The sequence below is a fragment of the Pollachius pollachius genome, assembly GCF_949987615.1.
Source record: "Pollachius pollachius genome assembly, chromosome: 7".
NCBI lineage: Eukaryota > Metazoa > Chordata > Actinopteri > Gadiformes > Gadidae > Pollachius > Pollachius pollachius.
In genome coordinates this window covers 19380243-19402138 of record NC_136940.1, presented here as the reverse complement: position 1 = coordinate 19402138, position 21896 = coordinate 19380243, and the positions used below count along the sequence as shown (strand labels likewise).

Here is a 21896-nt window from a genome sequence, read left to right as displayed (position 1 = left end):
GGTTTGCTGTTCAACGCTAAACGGGGGAACTGGGTGCCTGCCTTGCAGACTCGGGTCACAGAGCAAGGCAGAACCCACAAGTCCTACAAGCTTTGGATTTTATGGACGGTGAACCATCAGTAAATTATTTTTGTGAACAAACTCAAATTTAGCAAGGACAAACAAGAAGCCAGAGTACATCTCTACTCCTAACTGGACCACAATGATGCGGTTGGACACAAACCCAGAGACATGTGTTCTCTACTGTGAATAGGAGTCCAATTGCTACAGGCAATTTCCCAGAAATCCAGCCACAACACCCCTATCCCCAAGCAACATTTAGCAGGACAAAGTTGCTAATGCCACACGCTAACAACTGTATCGATCAGAGCGACACAGATGTGGAGGCAAAGTAATTACCTGTGCACTTTGGACCTCTGGGAGGTGTTGTTTAGAGTGTGTGTGTGTGTGTGTGTGTGTGTGTGTGTGTGTGTGTGTGTGTGTGTGTGCGTGTGTGTGTGTGTAAAAGAATGTGTGCAGGATACGGCCGAGCATAATTGAAAGTGGATAGCTTGCAACATTGCATTCGGCTTCAGAAGACTAAGTTCCATGAATGCCCCACTGCATGGGGGCCATACTCATAGCCTTGGTAATTACCCGACTGACATCCTTGAGGACATAGGCATGAACTCTGGAAGGCAGGCATCCCAGGGCTACAAAGCCACACAAAGTGGGTATTAGCTGGGGAATACTTTGATTAATGTGTTATAGATGTAATACTTACCAGGAAAAAAGAGGAAGCAAAAGCGGCTGATTTATCTGTGTGCCAGACTCTGCCCAATCTGAAAGCAACATATGCAGCTATGTAGATACAACTAATAATTTGCCCGTAAATGTTAAACTACAATCATCAGAGGGAGGGAGGGTGCTTCTCAGTTTTGAAGTGAGATGAATGGGGCCTCAGCAGGAGCAAATAAGGAACCCAAAGACTGTGCGACATTTTATTTACCATCTAATTCTTCGCAAACAACACCAACAGTATTATTGTTCCGTCAACATGGCCATATAATGATGAAGAATTTGTTTGTATTAACGATCTGAGTAGGATTCCAAAATTAGCAAAGTCAGAACAACAAATCACACACATGTAACATGTGATTCGCTCGTGTACTTAACAACTTAACACTCTGAGTGGGTGAGGCTGGAGGGAAATGTCAATTCATGACGCAATTCAATGTTACGGCCAGTAGCACTACATTATTCAATATAGTCTTGGCTGTGGTAGGAATGTATGCCCCACACACATTCGGATTCAGATGAATAACCCTCATACTGAGCTGTGCAAAATGGCTCAAGGATATTTTTTTTTGTTTTACCACTGCAATGATGTCGGTGCAAATGGTTACACTAGGGAGTTTTCTGTTGGAGAAATAAAAATAATTCATTTGATTAATGACTGCAAAACTTTACATCATAATTTCTGGTATCAAAACTATAATATATATATACATAGCAAAACTAAAAAAAACTTTCTTGAAGCTGCCTTTGCATGTCATCACATCCCAGTAACACATGCATCGCCAAACAAACACACACACACACCCATACACCCACACAGGGTTTTCATGTATGCCTTGTCACATCTAGACGCAGTGGTGGTGTGGAATAACTGATGTGTGTGTGACAACAGGAATACAAAATGAAAGGGAACGAAGGAGAGAAGCTGAGGGGTAAAGACAGGGTGTAATAGAGTAAATGTTAAATGTTGACACTTGCCAGTTCACCAAACAAGCACACAGACTCTAGATCACTGGTTCCCATCCTTTGACTTTAGGTGCACCATTACATTTTCATCGAGACCTTTTGCAAACCTCAACTGCAAACGGTACACAAATAAATAAATACACTTGCAGTGGATGAGAAAAGAATGCCAGAGCCCCCTTCATGCACAATTGTTACTGCAAGAAGGCCATAGCTGGTGGGAATCAGCGGAAATAAAATCCAGCCGTGTTGCTTATGCCCCCAGTGTGTTTATTAAAGGGTAATTCCGGTGTAAAATGGATTTGGGATATGTTTTGTATGATAATGAGTTGAAACGTTCGTTTTGGAGCACAAAAAACGCATATAGACGCTTTCTTCAGTTGGCTGTTTTTAGCCGATTCAATCAAAACGCTATAAACTTGGAACGATGGGGGCACTGGTTATGGTAAAAACTAAATCGCTATTTTAAACCACTTAAAAGGCTAAAAGTAGCCCGACACTTCTTTGGTAGTATAATAAGGGTCTTAACATATTACAGAGCTTGCGTGTTGCTGACGGATGTCACAATCTCTGTGTTCGTCAATCTACCTATCGAGTCTTAAAAACAAAATGGCGTCGACGGGTGATCTACTGATGGTATTGTGTGTATAAAATGTCCTTTTTAATAAACAATCTGTACACTTACAAAGTTCTCAATGCCTTGTTTTATATGTTAAGACCCTTATTATACTACCAAAGAAGTGTCTGGCTACTTTTAGCCTTTAAGTGGTTTAAAAAAGCGATTTAGTTTTTACCATAACCAGTGCCCCCATCGTTCCAAGTTTATAGCATTTTGATAGAATCGGCTAAAAACAGCCAAAACTAATGTTTCAACTCGTTATCATACAAAACATATCCCAAATCCATTTTACACCGGAATTACCCTTTAAGCAAAGACAATTTAACACAAAAAAAGATCTAAATCATTACATTGGAAAACCTATGATGGAATACACAAAGCGAAACCATTTCTGAAACCATCACAGATTATTGAAACAATAATTTAGTTAATTGTTTCAACAGGATGTGTTCCCCTATTAAAACATTATTAATAAAAAAAACATCCAACTGTAATAGGTTTAATGATCACTGTTCACTGCTTAACCTCAGGCTAACGTAAGCCCTAGGAGTGCCCAGGGCATACTTGACCCATGATCACAAACCTTTCTACACTGGGCTGAACGTTTACACATATGGTCACAAGGCCCAAACCACAAACGTTCTAGCAATTCCAACGAGTGATTACAAAAGGGCATGACGAATATATTTTAGGAGATAGAGGTAACTGGGCAGTGACTAGTGCAGAGAATGAAATGTTATGCAGGTATGCCGTTCTGCTTTACACCAATCTATGTTTTTGGTCAGAATACAATCAACAATATTTGTAGGTTCAATGCCCACAAATAGTACATCATATTGGGAAGAGCTCCCTCTGTCCCATGCCTTTGTTACTCCCTAAAAACAAGCTTGTCATCTGAACAAAAATAACATTTTCTGAAGATTGGGATGCTCTGAAACAAACACGAGAACCATGGCAATATTTTCATTTTAACACCTGCAATTTTTCCAGCTAAATACATGTTTACAGCACTCCATTCAAGAGGTGAAGTTTAAGCTTTTTAATTACTTATATCTTCACTAGAAAGGGGGAAGGCAAGTCTGTTTCTGCAATTTCACAGGCCGTTGTTACCTCAAAAACATTAAAATTTTATATTAATCTCGTAAAAAAAAACATCAAAAAACGAAAGCACGTTCACAATGTCAGGGGTAGACAACACAGGATCTGAGATATATAGTAGCAGGTAATTTGCATATAAGGAAACTCTGTATTCAAGATTTTTCTTGAAACTACCATTTATGTGTTGTGTGCTTTGAAACACGATAGAGAGCAGTTTGATGGCCACGGAAAGTACTAAGCAATATATAAGCCATACACTTTGGTCCCAAATCAAAATCTCCCCAACGCAGCAAGCAAATATGGCAAATCAACCCAGTCTAACACCATCTCTGCATCCAAGGACGCCACTACCTTGGGAGTCAACGAAGATGCGGAGGAGGGGGTGACTAGAAGGAGTTTGCGCATATTGATAAAATAATGACTACCCCTAATGAAGCCTGATTGATCCATAGATATTATGTTCTTTATAACAGTGTCTAAACAAGGAGCAAGGAACTTGGCTCATATGTTTGTATCTCCATTTCAAAGTGATATTGGCCTGTAGGAACTGGAAAAATATCAGTTATTAATAAAAGTAGCTTCATTGAATAGTAGCTTCTGTGACTTTATTTGGCAAGGCCCGCTGAGCTAGGTAATCTATAAACAATTCAAGGAACGCCTAATTTGTGAATCCCATTGCTGCAGATGAGATGGCGACTTCAAGGGGCTCACGCAGCTCTTCCTTGTTATTAGGATCAATGGATGGGTGTCATTTAAGTTTTGGAAATCAAAGCAAATCTGAATCATAGAAATTTCAATACAATATTATTATTATTTTAACAAGGTAAACTGTAAGCCGTCTTCCCTTTATATGGGATAGATTTTGGATGCAGATCTACACTGCAGTTGATGGACCAGGGGGCAACCCGCCTTTTCAACATGATTATATACCAAACCAGTTGGTCGAGGTAAAAGCTGTTCGGTTTTGCCTGTTAATAGGTTGTATTGCATTTATAAACCCAGTCTGAATTCATACAGTTCAGGTGAAGGTCAGATGGAAAAGTTTGGGACTGATTTAATTATTGAACCTACGAGTTTTTCCTGTCTTAGCTTTCTGGCTTTGATACGTGTTGCAGTTTATTTTAATTCCCCCCTGATTATAACCTTGAGCGCCTCAAATTGAGAGTGTTTTCAGAAAATTGTCCATAGACTTGGATATCAAATAGAGAAAACTTGATCTGCTAAATAGGTTGAGACCAATCTCTAACTGGGACGTTTGTTATGGTTGAGGAAGAAACATAAGTCCAACAATAGGAGTGAATAGTCTAAATCTACAATGGCTGTGTATTGAATTATCTTAACAGAGGGTAACATGATTTTATTAATGAAACAAATGTTGATTTTGAATAGGAGCGAACAATAGGAGTGAAAAGTAAGAAAAATGTTTCTTAAGCAGGATATCAAACCACTAGGGATTTATGCAACCAGCCTTGTTAAAAATGTTGACAAAGACTGAGCCATTTCAGATGGAGGCACTGACATCGAGCTTAAACAATATAGGGCCGGATCAATTACACAGTTCTAGTCCCCACCAAAGATGACAGGATGAGTTCAGGTTTGGTAACATGAATCAACCTGTTTATAAGACTTGCCTCATCCCAGTCTGGAACATATACACAAGCAATAATAACTGGAATATGAAAGAGGGAGCCAGTCACTTTGATATTGAGGGATACCCCTTGAGGGTCAGAGGTGGACCTTATTATGAATTAATATTGCTGTTTCTCTTGCCTTAGTATTAACGTTTGAATTACTTGTCCTACCAATGACTTTCTGAGTTTGTTAAAATCTGCTGTTATTTTGGAAAATATTGTTTCGAGTGGGAATGCTACTTCTTGTTTAATGATATTTTTAAAGGTGAGCGTAAACATTAGAGCCAAACTTCTGAATCTCTAATTCTTATGTTTCTATTTGATGTCAGTCATTATCATACATGATTGTGATGAGGAGTAATGCATTAAAAGTATAGCTTATTAGATGAAAGAATATTAATTCATCCACAAAATGAAATACCGTCAAACCGTCGTAAAACCAATGGGAACCATCCCTTTCCTTATGTTGCCCCCCCAAACTGAGGTAAACTGCTGCTTCCTTATGGAACGCAGTTCTCCCAATGGACCATTCTCCCTTTCCCTAACCTAAGAGGGCTCCCAATTACCTTTGTGCATTGCAGTTTCCCTATAAATCAATCCACTATGAATCAATCAACATCTGCCCCCCCGGAGTAAACAAAGTTAATAACAAAAATAAAGAGGTTATGTATTTTTATGTGTGCATTTGACCACACAGCTCCAGACACTATTCTTCCCCTGAGTGGCATCACATAGATCACAAAAGTGTTTGCTTCTTCTGGTGTCTCAAAGAGATTTTCTCCTCAACTGAGGTGGGCCAGCCACATCTGTGTTAGTAGTCGTCACCGCCCTAGTTGCTGATTTGCCAGCTAAGGTAGAATTGGCTTGTGTGGTGGGAGCTTGAGTGTTGGCTTGTCTCTGCTGTTTGGAGAGGTTCATTAAGTTATCCCTGAAGTTTAAACAGTTTCTTCAGTGCAGGGATTTATTGTAAAAGTTAAGTTATAAGGGTCATTAGGAAGGATTAATTGTGAGGCCCTAAGCAGTATGTCTCTTACCTACATCGGTCAAACCGGAAGGTATAACACTTTCTTCTCTGGGCGAAACTCCATCTTAACCCAAGCGTTATCTAAAAGAAAGCCCAGGCCTAAATTTAGCCTTTACTTAGTTCAGCATTTCCATTTGAAACAGCTTTGTTAATCTGCACCACACATTACCCTACAGTGGCATCAATCCACTAAACATCTCTCGATAGGTACTTAACAAAATAAGTTTAAGTAAAAGGTAATTTTCTTTTTACTTCGACATAGTCAGGTGAACTATCAAACATCAGAGAGTGGATAGACATGGTCCTCAGCTGACATGCAATAATAAATAGGAGCTGACACATGTCACACTCGCACCAAAGCCGCCACAGCTTGTTTGGATCCGCCTTGACGTGTGACCTCAGTCTAAACCTCTCTCCTCTGCCACCAGCCGTACTCTCCCATGGAAACACGTACAATGTAAGTGTTGTCTAAAGAAATGAAAATATGTTCGGCACAAATGCACGCAGCACTGCGGAAAATACAATTACACAAAAGTTGTAGGCTTTCTACGGTCCTTGGAGGCAAAAGCAAGGTCACCATGGAGTCATATATGCATGCTTCAAAGGGTTATCAATACACATGTCCGATTGAATCAATGCTACAACAAGTTTAATTTGGTGTGGCTTAAGATGTCTGTTTGAAGTACAATGCCTGATAAAAACATAATAAAGAATAATTGATCCTTTAGTATTACAAAGCCAGGTCATATGTCGTATTTAAAATCAATCGGAATACCAAACAAGTAGGACGGACTGCTTGGAATCAGAGTCCTTACTTGAAATTTGTTGATAGTGTACAACGGCTATATGCAACAAAGATGTGCTCAGATCACAACCCTTAACCTGCCCTTTATGGACTGAAACGCACACAACACACCACTGGCCCAAAATATTAAAGCACGGAGGTACAATTGGAGTTGGTATGATGCCCCCGCATGTTTGTTCCTCATTTGTTGGAACTTGTTTATAATTGCGTTCAAATGTTTGACTTGTCCAAATGTTTTGCTTGTCAAAATCACTTATGAACAATTTCCATATTCCTTATAAATAATGCATTTACTAGATGCATGTTTATGTGTGCGAGCGAGCATGGGTGACATTTTGGTAATTTAATTATGAAGGAAAAACATTAATTTGCCATTTCTTCTTGCATATTTTAGTCTTATAGGAGCACTTTGAAAGAGGACCAGGAGCTATAGTAAATTCAATCAGACAATGAATAAGGAGCAAAGTCTTGGGAGCATCTTTATGGCGACAATACTCAATCTGGTTTGCAAGTCGTGGAAAAAACATTAAACATTTGCTGAATATTTTAACAGAGTAGAAGTTGCAGATTGTGATTGTTACAAAAAGTGTATGAGGCAGTACTCCCTTGTCTTACCAATAAACCAAGCATAGTGGTTCCCCTTTAATGGTCTTTATATCGCCAGAAGCGTGCAAGACTAGTGCAGCATCTAGCATTAAACCCGATACATGTAAAAAGCAGTACACTCATAACCCGTCCCACGATGGCGCTCTAATCCGTCATGGTGAATTAGAATACGGAACACGGGCAATTTATATGTTATATGAGCAGCTGAATTTAATACGATGTCCACCTGCCAAAGATCAGGGGGAATCAAGACATTAAAAGTCAAGGACATCCTCAGATAATTCATTAATAAATGGGAGGATGGGGGCGGGAGGATTTCCTGTATGAATGCCTCAAGGTCTTCAATGTGAAGGATATATTGCTGAATGGGCCAGTGTGTAGTCAATTAAACTAATATCACAGGCCGCCTTTTTAGTTTTTTTTATATCTCACTGTTAATCAGAGTCGATAGGATGACTGGCTTAACAAATTTATGACACGCTGGTAATTCTGTACCGCGTTCTATACCAAGCGACGGTCACCCTCGGTGAATCGCTGATTGTGAAAAGTCTGACACTGATTTATTTTAAAACCATGCGCTGGTGTGTTTATGCATGTGCATGCGTGGGCTTTGAGCAGTGACCTAAGTCCTGCAGTCGTTAGTCATCTTAATGCCACAGGAAGCCGGGGCCTCCTGCCCTTTACATTACATTACATTACGAAGCCCTTCTATTTCTTTTTCATTACATTCTGAGTGGGACGAGTGTGTCGTACAGTCAATTATAATCAACCACTTGGAGTGAGTGATGTAATGGGAACATCAACCTATTTTTGTCTAGTCTCTTTAATTAATAACACTGGTTTTTACTATCAATTCTACATCTCCAGTCTCAATCCAAGTATATATGATAAATAATAATTATTCAGCTTGCACACCAATCAGGAACCGTTTGCAATTTGCAGCTTTTCGCAATCAGGTACCTAAGTGCAACTTTCCCATGTGACTTAGACTTAAGAATCCATTCAAGGGCAACCGTCATGCTTGGCTACTTTCTAATAAGAGAATGTTATTTTATACACAAAAATAACAAAATATTTTTTGATTTTATGTCTTTGGTCCAATGAACATATCCTTGGTATGAATGTAGTTGCTCAAACGGTCGTTCACAGTAGTTAGATGTAGAAAGACCCACCAACATTCTAGCTCAATGTTAAAAATGTGGTACAATACTCATAATGCATTTGCTTTGTATGCAAATACATTTGATCTTAATTCGGTTTGGTTTCATGATTTTGAACACCGGTAGATACACAGCAAACAAACATTTGGTAGAAACTGCCTAACTAATGAACTCCCCCACCCCATCTCATCACAGCAGCTCCCTGGAGACACGGCTCTTGAAATTCAGTCTGGCTCCCTGTGGATTATCCAGCCGTTTCAGAGCAAGATGGAAAAAAAAATCAATGTGCACTACCAATTACAGCAACATGCTTAACGTCACCAAGTGGATTGGAGCAGAGACGATAGACCAAAACAATGAGAATGAAAAGCATATGCACAAAGTCCCGCAAAAGTGTGTGTGACATGACAATTGGTTAATTTGTGTGGTTCATTACCCACTGAATGGCAAGAGAATAATAGAACTGCATATTTTTTAATTGGGCTGCAGGGCCATTTCAAATTGTAACAGAAAGAGAGAGGGCTGGTCAAATAAAGTTATTATAAAGTAATTATAAACAATTTAGCATTAAATAATGAAATGGTTAAGTGAATAAAAAAGGTTTTGTGTTTACATTTAATGAGTTGGATGAAAAATAAAAAAAATCATCCACAGTGTAAGGATGTACATTGACTGGTGATGAAGATAAGTCCTTTCTGAAAGCAGACTTGAGGGTAAGGAGGGAGTTTTTTTGGAGCCTGCAGCGACTGACTTTATCGGTGTGTTCTCACCGTACCACAAATTAACTGAGGTGGCAGGGGTTAATGCTCCAGGGACCAATTCTGCCGCTGCAAATAAAGCAAATAAGTCAGGTACACACAGGCCCGTAAAGAAATCGGGCAAACACACGGACACGGACAACCACACGAGGAGCAGTTCTTCTCTCATGAAAGAATTTAATGACACCGCTGGCCTCCATGCCTTCCCCTTGCATTCACCGAGACAAAACAAAGACAATTTAGGAAAAGACAATCCATTACATACGGATGGTGACAGACGCAAGCCAACACATGAGGCAACGCACACGCTCACACACACATGCGCGCACACACACACACACACACACACACACACACACACACACACACACGTACACACAGCAGGTTTTAAGTCTGCGTACAAATCCAAGCCAAGTCAAGAGTCCTAACAGCACAATTGGACACGGATAAATAAACGCGGACATGCATTTTTTAATCAGTGATGCCGAATCCAAATAAAACAATTTAGCTTGATTAATAAGAAGATTAATCGGGCGATTAATTAGAGATTGTTTAATTTGTTGTGTTAAACACAGTTATTAATTACAATTAAGAGATAGTATGGCCAGATGAATCCAGACGGTGTCAGCAATGCAGAATCAACCCTGCCTTAGCGCCGGGGCCTGAAGTTAACTTTTACAGTGACCAACCATTGAGGGACTCAAACAATTCACCAGCAACTTCAGCTTCAGCTTCCAGAAAAGCAAAAAAAAAAATTGATGAAATACACCAGAAAAGCACAAACACAGTTGTTGTTGAAGAGATATAGCATCCAGTTAAACAAATAAAAATAGTTTTCAGTTAAACGTCAATGCCAGTAACAAATACTAATGTTAGTCCGGAAATAAGACATTTTATAACTGTGGTTGTAGTTGCCTTTGTTTGCTGTGTACATACATCTACTGATGCCTCTGGACACATCATCAGTGATGTGCCTGGAATCATCAGACGTTTCGGGTCTTTCAACATAATACGCCCTCCTCCAGGTGAACCAGCCAGGGCTGATCAGACCCCAGCTTGTGTCCAGATGGCTAGCTACCTACCATGACTCCATGGCTCTCCTCTTTTGAGCCACAGACATCTTTAGGCCCTCTCTGCTGCATCGGTGATATTGTTGATGGCTCTCCTCCTTCTCTCTCCCTCGATGCCCAAACTGCTGAAGGCTCTGGTCAGGGAACAGGCTGCAAAACCCCTGCATCCAATCTCCACCGGGAGACACCTTGCTCTCCAACCAGCCTGCTTACAGACACTGACCAGTCCCCAGAATTTAATGCGGTGAGGCTCGGCTTTCCACAGCTCAGCCCAGGTCACTTTCCTCTCAACTGTGTTCTCCCATCTTGTCCAAGCTCCCTGTTGCTTCATTCCCACTGCACAGTTCTTGTTTCTTCCACTGCAGCTCTCACCTCCTCCTGATCAAGGCGGCGCCCTTCCTTCCCACTGCTGTTCATTTGGAGAGTTGGAAAGGAGCCTAGCCCAGCTCTGCCACGTGTGACCACTCCCACCATGTTCCTTTTGACGCATCCTTGCCTCGGACTCTTGAACTGCGACCTCTGCCCTCCACTTCCTTCCAGTCCTCACTTGGATCCCAGCTTTAGCCACCTTCGGATATCGTGAGTCCCTCTACTGAACCACTTCTCAGGCTCTTGTAACCTTAAACTTCTCCTCCGAAATTTGAAGGGCATTTGCAGTTTATTGGTGTTCCCGTAGAGTGCGAGGCTGCTCAGGCTCCTCTGTAATCCAAGCCATCTCCGAAGGTAGCTACTTACCCTCCTCTCTAAGGTCTCCTCTGTTGAGATGGGGACTGCATAGACAAGGAGGGGCCAAAGGATCCTGGGAAGAATGCCGTGTTGGTATAGCCATGCGTTGAACTTTCCAGGTAGGCCGGACTTGTCCACGGATTTCAACCGGCCATCCAACTCAATGCAGGTCGACTGGATAGATGTATCTCTCAGAGAGCTGTCAAAAACCTTGCCCAAGCCGTTGACTGGCTTCTCTGAGATGGTTGGGATGGCTGTGCCTGTGATGTTAAAGCGGAACTTGTCTACCACCTTCCCTTACCTCAGCACCATAGACCTTGGCTGGTTTAAATCGCATCCGGGCCCAGTCCATCACCTTTTCGAGTCCCTTCAGAATCCACTGGCAGCCTGGGACCGAATCTGTCATGACTGTGAGGTCATCCATGAATGCCCTGATGGGGGCTTGCCGTTAACCAAATTTTGATAGGGGCCCTCTGCACTCTGGCTCAGCAGGTGAGCATGTTCAAGGCTAGGGAGAAGTAGTGTCTAGTGTCACAGAGATAGTGCACCCTGTGATGATACCGATCTCCACCTTGTGCCAACGTGATGTTATTGCTCCCGAAGAGCCCCTTATCCGGAAATTGGTGTAGTAATCAGCAATGAAGTCTCTACTAGGGCTGCAACTAACGATTATTTTAATAATCGATTAATCGTCGATTATCTTTTTCGATTAATCAATGAATCTGATAAAAAAGAAAAACATCTGTAATTGCCGCATCTTTATTCAAAAACTGAACATAACTTCAAATTCACAGTGCAGACTGAAGTATAAAAACACCAGGTTATTGCTCCAACGTCCCGGAACTATTAAAAGTAATATTAAATGATAAAAAAAATAAAAAATATTAACTGGGATAACACAAAAAAAACATACAATGTATGATACACATTTATATATACATACAGTATATAAGGGATGTCCATGGTTAACCAGTTAACCGATTAGATCTTTAACCGGTAAATACTAATGGTTAAAAATAAATTAAATCATCTTAATTTCTCTCAGATGACAGGAGATTGTTAATTTTTATTGATATTGATACCATTTTCAAGACTCCTTAACGAACCAAGTCTTTATTGATACCACTATTGATACATTTCTATTATTCTGCTGAAATAGAACTTGTATTATTGCTTTAATTGCTGAAAAGATGATCATAGCTCAAGATAGGACATTAAACAGGTCATAATTCCATCTTTACTATCTATTTTATATTGCTGGGAAAACAAGTTTTCGCCAAAATCTCGAATTATTTTTTTTTGTGTTGCATTTGAGCCCATCAATCATATTACTGAGCCGACCTGAACGCATCACATTTGACACTGTTTGCTACTTTTTTTAAAGCTAACTAGCTCTATATCCTGCCGATTTTAACATGGATTTAAAAACTGGATTACTTTTTTTAACTGATGGGACTTTCTACATCGTCCGGTTGTTTGATTACTACCGCTGCTTTGAATGACTGTTGATGCACGCGGTGCCGACTCCGAGCCCGTCTGCACACCGTCTGCAGCATCAGCAGCTGACAGAGTTTTTGGTTGGACTAGACGGATACTGAGTTGAAGGAGTTTTTTTTAACCCAAAGACAGTCAAAGTACATCACTTTTATATAGACCTACAGTCCAGTGTTAAGATATGACCAAAATACAAGCTGTGGTCGCTCACACTAAAGCTTGCTGTGGGCGTGCATGAACCATGAACCAACCTGTCGGCGGCTGGCTGTAAACAGTGCCGCGCCTACGAGTGACGTATTAGTCGCGCGACTCAACGAATCGATGACCTAATTCGTTGCCAACGCTTTTAGTAATCGATTTTTATCGATTTTATCGATTCGTTGTTGCAGCCCTAGTCTCTACACTTGCTGGGGACTTGATGTTTTGTCAATGTGAGATGAACCAACTTGTGTGGAATGGAGCAAAATGCATTTGCCAGGTCAAGCCACAGCACTGACAGGTTGCCCTTGGTCTCTCTTACCTCCCTTATCAGCTGTGTCACCACACCGTTGTGCTCCAGACACCCTGGAATTCCCGAAACGCCGCCCTTCTGGACAGATGTGTTAATGTAGGTGTTCTGTTCAAGGTAGGTACACAGCCATTTGGAAACAGTGTTGAGGAAGATCTTTCCCTCGACACAAAGTAGGGAGATGATGCGGAACTGGTCTAGTTGGGTGGAGTTTTCCTCCTTCGGGATACACACCCCTTTAGCTACTCTCCATTGATCTGGGATCCTCCCTCTTCTCCAGAAGACTCAGGATTTTCCACAGACGCAGCAAGAGTTTTTGACAGTTCTTATACACTTTGCATGAAGTGGCACTTGGTCCGGGAGCGGAGCTTGCCCTTGCTTTGCGGATGACCTCCCTGACTTCCTTTAGCTGCAGCTTTGACATGTCAAACTGCACCTCAGGTTCAGGGGGGTCTATGAGGATATTACAATCTCCCAGCTCCTGCTCTCTTGCGGGGTCGCTGTACGTCTGCTTCAGATGTTGGTCTACGTCTTCCTGCGAGGAGGCAAGTTTACAACTGCGCTTCTGCCCCAACAAATCCTTGGTGAACTTGAAGGGGTTGGAGATAAGGGCAGCGCGCTTACGCGCTCTCTCACAGCGCCGCCTCCGATGCCACTCAGCCCGGCGGAGAACCCTGATCTTTTTCCATAGGATGCACATTAGCTGGGCCAGGCCAATGCGATCCTCGTCTACGGTCTCCTTGTATTGGAACTTCAATGCCTTCATCTCCTGCCTGATGTTATTGATCCTCACAGCTCTTTGGTTCTTTGAGTGAGTTGTTCCAGAGCTTTTCTTTACCTCCTCACCGATTCGCTCAGCTGCAATACTGACAATGATTGTTGTCATAGCTTGTAGCTTCCTGTCAGCCCCACCCTTTACCGTTGCCTCCAGAATTTGGTCGACATCATCATCGAACTGCTTCCACAGTGAGGTCATGCTAGTTGCTGGCCATTTGATCTGCCTCCTGTCAGATTTGATGCTCAAGGGATTAGCTTCCAACACTTGGAGGTTCCGGGCACTATGGGGGGACTCCGGGCCTGGTCCCTCCTGCGTCTCACCAGGTTGAAAACCTGTGCGTTGTGTTGCTTCTGCTCCCAACGGGCACTTCATCCTCGCTCGGTGGATCTTTAGGCCATGGATGTTCTTGCCGATTTTATCACATGTACACTGCTTGTTCATAGTTGTTTGTCCATTGCTTAGGTCTGTTGCCGTTGTGTCCGTTCGACTGGGGTGCTCATCCTCCCCCCCTCTCGGGTACCCCTGGGGGTATTTTTCCATAAGGTTCAATACATTCTGCATATTTCAGTTTAGTTTTCTCTTTAAATAACTCCACTGTAGATGCGCTGTGCAGATGGATCAACGTTTTGCTTCAGCCTCGGTGTCTGCAGCCATACCATTTAGAATAGTTGATAAATGGCAATATTGATTTTTTTGACATTTAGGAAGATATAAGATATTCAACAGATATCCGCGATTTTGTAATAAAGTGATCTAAAGCGAGGATGGAGGGGTCAGAGGGGTCATCAAGGACTGTCCCGGAGGTCTGTGCTCCTCTCAAAACTGCCTAGCCGTATGCTGGCTCTGACCGGTTACTCCCACAGAGGGTGAGAAACAAGGCCGGCTTACGGTCAGAGTTTTGAGCTACAGGGGCGGCTTACGGTTGCCCTCTTGGAACTAGGAGGTAAACTTTAAAGTGATGAAATTAATGAAAACAATGACAACTTTCTCTAAAGAGTCTCCCCCCAATCAGAAGAGTGATCGCATTCACAGTTAGTTTGAGGATCCATGGGGAGGATAAACAAGAGACATGGCGCTGTGGGGATAGATTCACATGGAAACAATCTTAAAGAAAGGCAAGGAAGAAGTAAAAGAGAGAAGGAAAGAAAAAAGAAAAAAATGAAGAGGGAGAAAAAAATGAACAACAAACAAGCAAGCTATATAAGGATGGAAAAGAAGGGAAGAGACATTACGAGTTTCTACCAGCCTTGCACATGGCACCCCAGGCTCGTGGCTTGTACATTATTTTCTTCTTCATGCCCTCTCTGGCGCTAGGCATCTCCCTTGCCCTAACCTTCCTGATTTGTTCCCCTGTTTTCCTTCAATTCCTCGAAACACGTTTCCTGGTTCCGCCCGCCCCCCCCCCCCCCCCCCCCCCCCCCCCCCCGTGCCGGCTCTCACTCCCCACCTCACTGTCATTACCATGCATCGCAAGAGCAAAGCAGCGACAATAAAAATGTCCCTCTCCAGGATTTCTATGACTGCGAGTGCTGTGATGTTTTTAACATTACAATAATTCACATGTTACGGCTCGAGAACCTGCCTGTCTGTTCAACCTTTTGCATGATGTGGATATTTATCCATCCGGCGGCATTACGGAATACCAAACACACTGTTATGGATACGCACGTCGGGGCGCTACGGTGTTATTCTGACAAGGGCTATGTTTCACACGTTCACATTCCACAGCGGACTGCAAACACAAACACACACAACACACACTGGAGGGAATAAAAACCAAATGCAAATCCAAACATACATCCAAACAAACAGACACACATGCACACAGTTCATTATGCAGTTCCCCCCCCCCCCCCCCCACAGAAGGCAGATTGCAGCCACAGCATTTCTGTTGAATACGCAAAACCATATTCCCAAAGCAATATTTGCCTCTATTTTATTCAAAAGCAATCAATCATCACGGTTAGAGGGAAAATAAATGCATTATGCTTCACTCACAATGCCACGTACGTGTTTTGTTACGATGAATTCTTTGCGACCGAGACACATTTTGACTTTGGGCTCCGCAGCCGACGTGCTGTCGACTCCCCAGAGACCAAGAACAGGAGGGAGAAACCAAGAGAGAGAGAGAGAGACTAGGGGTGAGGAGAGAGATCAGAGAATGAGGAAATTAGAGAGAGAGAGAGAGAGAGAGAGAGACGAGGGACACAGAGAGAGAGAGAGAGAGAGAGAGAGAGAGAGAGAGAGAGAGAGAGAGACGAAAGACGAGGGAAGCAGAGAGAGAGACGAGGGACACAGAGAGAGACAAGGGACACAGAGAGAGAGAGACGAGGGACAGAGAGAGAGAGAGAGAGAGACAGAGAGAGAGAGAGCAAGAGAGACAGAGAGAGACAGAGAGAGAGAGAGAGAGAGAGAGAGAGAGAGACGAGAGACACAGAGAGAAAGACACGCAGAGAGAGAGAGAGAGAATCAGAAAGAGGGAAAGAGTGAGAGAGAGCGAGAGAGAGAGAGAGAGAGAGAGAGAGAGAGATGGATGGAAAAGGAGAGGGAGGACAACCAATGTAACCTCGAGCCTTGTGGTATCACACAGGCTTTTTTTCCATCGGTGAGGTAAGCGCTCGTGTGATTGGTTAATAAGTCAGAGTGCTACTTGGCTACTTGGCCACCTGGCAGCGGGCAGGCTGACTAGCTTACACAGCACTGTGGAAACTATATCCGTCCCTGTATGTCTCCACAACGAATCCCAATTCACGCTTTTACTAGATTATCATTATAAGATTGTAATAAAAACTGGATGTACACATGCCTGGGTTCTAGCTGTGTGGAAGGTACGCATTTGCTGTTTTCATTCGCTGTATCATGAGTCAGTCGTTTCAAGCCACTACAAATGCATGCCTGGTAAATGTGGTCCTCACAGTATACAGGCAGATGGCAATGCGGGAACTAAATCATTTATGAAATACATGCATTAGGATTTCACTCTTACTGACACTGGAGAAACCGAGGAAAGTCTCTTGAGTCCCAACAGAATGCTAGCATATATCAAAGTAACACCAATGCCGAAGAATTCAGAAATGAAAAAGGAGCATGGCTATGAATTGACTCCTGGAAATACGAAGATAACAGAGGGCTTTACAAACCATGCCGGGCACCACCCCACAGTGTGACGTCATGTTGCGACAATCGAAGACAATATGGGGTCACTGAAGCAGAGGGTTAAATGACCCGTGTAATGATAAACCATATGGAATCTGGGGCCAGTTTGCTCAACTTACTGTAAGGCTACCATGTGTTTGAATTGCTGGTGCAATGCCCGTGCAAAAACATGCCTGTTCAAAACGGGCCGATGGCCTGACCTGTAGTTACTGCCGCTTGCGAGTTCTCTGGAAACGCTCATCCAAACGACCTCAACACACTGCAATTTCCTCGGGTTGCGTGAAGTCATTCAGATGAACATTAATGCGGACATGAATACATACATTAAGACATATAGAGACTCCTTCAAATAAAGTCAGATACCTGTTGACTACTGACCGAGCATTGAGGTTGTTCCTTATAGGACAATTGTGAATCGATTGTTAAGAAGAGGAGTTCCTCGGTCCGTTCTATAACGTGTTGGTTGTAGCTAACATTTAAAACAGATAGCTGGAAATAAGACAAGAAAAAGGGGTATCTGATTTAGCAGTGAACCTCATTTTCTGGTCATATGCTGAGGTTTTCAAAGGAAAGCTGTGATGTGATTTAACACACAAAGGCAATTTTAATGTTCAGATGGTGTGAACATATACTGCCAACAGTGAGATTGAAATAATCTCTGCCATGAGTTCAAGTGGTTCACTTGTTAGTACAGTGTATAAGAGCAGTTTGTAATGGCCACTTCCATTTATTAATTTAAATGTAATCATGTTCCAGTCCGTACTGGGCTGACATTGAATGTTATTAATCATTAACATATTGTTTAGACACCACCAATTGCCAATATTTACTGGGAGAAAAGACAAAAACCTCATCACCTACTTTTGACCTTCAAAATGGATCTGATGATTTTTCAATACCTTTTTTTAAAAAAAACATTTTTTATCAATTTGTGGAGTTACTGCGCACACGCAGACTTTCGTATAAACTATCGTGGACCAGGCCAGGGCAGGAGCGTGGGGGGAAAAATAGTCTTTCAGGGATTTGAACTTAATCCAATTACTCATGGAAGAGGTCTGTTTATTTCTTTCACACCCCTACCCTGCTTTGAAGTGCAAATGGAAAATAATAGAAAGGATCAGTATGCATTACAGTTCTAGAAACATATGAGGGAGCAGAGAAAAAAACCCTGAATATAACGTCTCGCTGATATATATATATATATATATATATTTTACACACACACAAATACATGCATATCCCAATAGACAACTCTAACAATATGTTCATCCCGAGTTTTCAATCTAGACTGTTTATAACGTTTCTATTGGATATTGTTTGTCCAGTATCTATTGGACATTGTTTGTCAAGCCTCTATTGGACATTTTTGGCCACGGTTATATTGGACATTGTCAATTCTCTATTGGACATTATTTGTCCAGTATCTACTGGACATTCGTTGTCAAGTACTTATTGGACATTCTCCACTCCTGAGAAGTGGTTTATCGATGGGCAAACATTATTCCAGAAACTCAAATGGTAAATCCATTAGCAAACATAATAATAAATACAAGCACATGTGCAGATGTACACTATTAAAAAAAGTACACACTCAATATAATTTAGAGCTTAGTTGGCTATTGGGTAGATGTGGTTCCATCAAATATGAATATGTGCAAAAAATATATATTTAATATATAGCAGCACACGCACACCCTTAAATGGAAGAAACCATGGCAACAGCACATCATCAATATGCACATCAGTATGCGCAGCACAAGGTAAAAGAGTGGGAGTTTGTGAAGATGAATTGAGTTGTATACTGGTTGTGCTAATCTCAGATTATTCCAGTATTCAATTGTTTTATATTTGCTACTTTTATTAGCTGCTATTTCTGTGCTTCCTGGTTTAATTTCCTGGAGATGTTTATCAACAGTCAAAACAGTCTCTGTAAATCCTACACGCAATCCCTGTGGACGTATCCAAAACAACGTTTCTTCACCATTACACAGATTACTCCCCCAGCAGGGGGCGATTGCAAGCTTGAAAGGAGTTTGGATTGTGGTTGGTGAACCCCAGGAAATCCCAGCCCCGTAAAGACGTGTTATTTCCAAAGATTACAGGATTTTTTGAATGGCGGTTTTGCATTTCAAGTGCTCAAGGAGAGGAAGCCTACCTCTGCAGGGTCTTAATCTTGTCAGCTGTGATCCCTTTAAGGAGATCCTCCAGCAGGTCTTTACTCTCCTCAGGGAGGGCCAATGGACCACCGTCCGGGGAACGAGTGAAACGGCCAATCAGGAGCCCCGCGAAAAAGAAGCACGCCCCGGCCAGCAGGTACCTATAAGGAAAACCACAATGAGAGTTCAGAGATGAAAAAGTAAAGTCCAGTTCGTGTTGACTTGCTCATTGTGAAACCGGATCAGTGTGAACGGTCAGCCAAACTTATCTAACTAGCGCCTCAATACTTTATTTCCAAAATATCAAGTCATTCACATGACTCGTATGACTATAATTAAAAACTGTGAGAAAAGGGAAATAGATGAATCAGGTATTTCACTTAATTATACACTTAATTATAATCAATTGAATATAATAAGTATTGCAACAGGTTGGTAGCTTTCCTGATCACTACTGTTCCCCATAGGAACTAATAGAAGCATATGCGGATATAAGCTTTGAAATACCTCAATACCTCTTCTCTTCCCTTTCTGAGGCCTTACTAAAGGATGAGCAAAGATCCTCATCAACAAAACTTTCCATCATCTTTTACCGCCATGAAGGGAATCCAAAACATACATTCCACCTACTTCTAGGTATTCTACTTCCTGCTTCCTGCCATTTGCATCATGTTTTCAATTAAAGCAACAGGCTGACATTTTGCTTTAATAAATAGCACTTACTATAATCACAATCATAACATAGCTAACGTGCTCAGGGATGTTGAACACATGTCAACTGAGTGTGCCTGAAAATCACCAAATATCATTAAAAGTAAAAATAATTATTTAAGAAAATAAAATAGGTATATGCAAATTAATTGAAGCTGGATTTTAACTAAATTCCTTTCATAACTGTTCACTATTCTGGAAATATCCGAAGTCTTTGACAAGCACAATGCAATGGTTACTTGGCAAACATGTTTGCCTTTCAGTTTTAATTAAAATACATGTCAGCTTTTTAGAGAAGGATGACATTCACTACCCCATGAATATGCTATTCACTTGCTTTGCACAAAAAGCTTTGACATAAACCTGTCCCAATTTCACCAGATTCAATTTTCCCTCCCATGTACGATCCACGAGCGCTGATTGAAGCGTTGTGATTCTGGAGACGTTTGAAGAGTCGTCAAGGGCAATCTCTCACAATCAGGTTTAGAATGTTTCCCAGCCCAATCACAGCGAAGAGCGCTGATAAGACCCCAGAGGGGAAGCAGCACACACGACCAAGTCTCCCTGCTAGGTTCAACCAGTGCTTATGCCGCGGCGGTCGTCAATAAGGTGAGCAGATGTAATGGGGTATGATTATCACATCCTGGGCTGACAGAAGGGTTACCTGGCCAGGGTGCAGTGCAGCCTCCGTTGGCCCTTGTGTCCGGGGCAGCGGGTGAAGTGGGAGATGTAATCGGGGTCCTCTTGGAGCCGCTCGAAACGTCCGTGAGGGGAGACGGACACGGAGGGCTGGATGGACTCCATGAGGTCAGGGTCTGGGCTGGCGTTAGTGCAACCTGAAGACGATTGGGTTATATGAACAAATAACATGGCAATCAATGTAAATGTCAAAATGTCACGTCAATTCTTACATGGAGAAGGTCACTGCTCGATGACAAAAACCCTCAGGACGCGATGCTTCATTGCATTGTGTGCATTGACTAGGAAGGCATGACTGTATGACACACAGAAGTACATGTTCACCTCGGAGGGTTGGGGTGGGCTGCTAATGCGATAGGAAAGGCTTTTAGCTGGGAGTGTGGCAGGAGAAGGAAATACAGAGCAACATAGAACGAGACAGAAACATGAAAACATTGTAATTCTTAATACCGGTAGTTCAATCGAGGGCCTGATTATAACCTACAATTAACTTTAAAAATGGAATTGCTAAAAGCCAAAAACAAAATCCCCAGGTTCTAATTTCCCTTCAGTCCATCGCTTGGGTGACAATCTCACTTGATATTTGTTGTTGTTGTTCTGAAATCTGATTTCTAATTCATTTTCCCCATTGGCGCTATCCAACACGGCTCTATACAGACATGACACTGTGGCACTTTGCCACCATGGCATGTGTTTCAGCATCTGTGCATGCCATGCTCTGGAGAAAAACAGGTGATGGCGGTACCTGTCCTCTGGTGTTCAGCGCGCTGCAACTGCATGCGGACCAGGCCTGGTTCAGGTTCCTGGAGGTCCCCCTCTTTATCCAGGCTCCAATCGAGACCCCCCAGGCCCTCGGAGCACTGCAGGACCTCCCCCCCCAGCGGGCGGCCCTGCCCGTCGTCCACCTTCCGGTACGCCATCATGTTGCCTGGACAGGGCGGCACACACACAGCGAGCGGTCCGTCACGACGGGGCCGGAGCACTAATGTAGCGGCTAAGGCAGGGGTTAGGGAGCCTTTTATGTTGGCAGAGCCATACAAATTCTGATTGAAATTGTCAATGAAATTGATCTGAAGGGAGGCAAAGAAGGGCTTACAGACATACATTACATTTACGCTTGCGAATTCATTCATGACAAATTATAAACGATTCTTTGC

The 21896-nt window shown here is 42.3% G+C and overlaps 1 protein-coding gene across 1 annotated transcript in view; it reads right to left on the bottom strand.

Moving 5' to 3' along the window:
• Nucleotides 1-21659, bottom strand: part of naaladl2 (N-acetylated alpha-linked acidic dipeptidase like 2) — a gene marked incomplete at both ends in the record, with an annotated part of 159111 nt that extends 137452 nt beyond the window's left edge. The window contains 3 exons of the mRNA XM_079740038.1: nt 19329-19490; nt 20705-20876; nt 21485-21659. Coding sequence (XP_079596164.1) covers nt 19329-19490; nt 20705-20876; nt 21485-21659 — 509 coding nt within the window. The remainder of the gene's footprint in view (nt 1-19328; nt 19491-20704; nt 20877-21484) is intronic.
• Between the last annotated feature and the right edge of the window lie 237 nt (nt 21660-21896).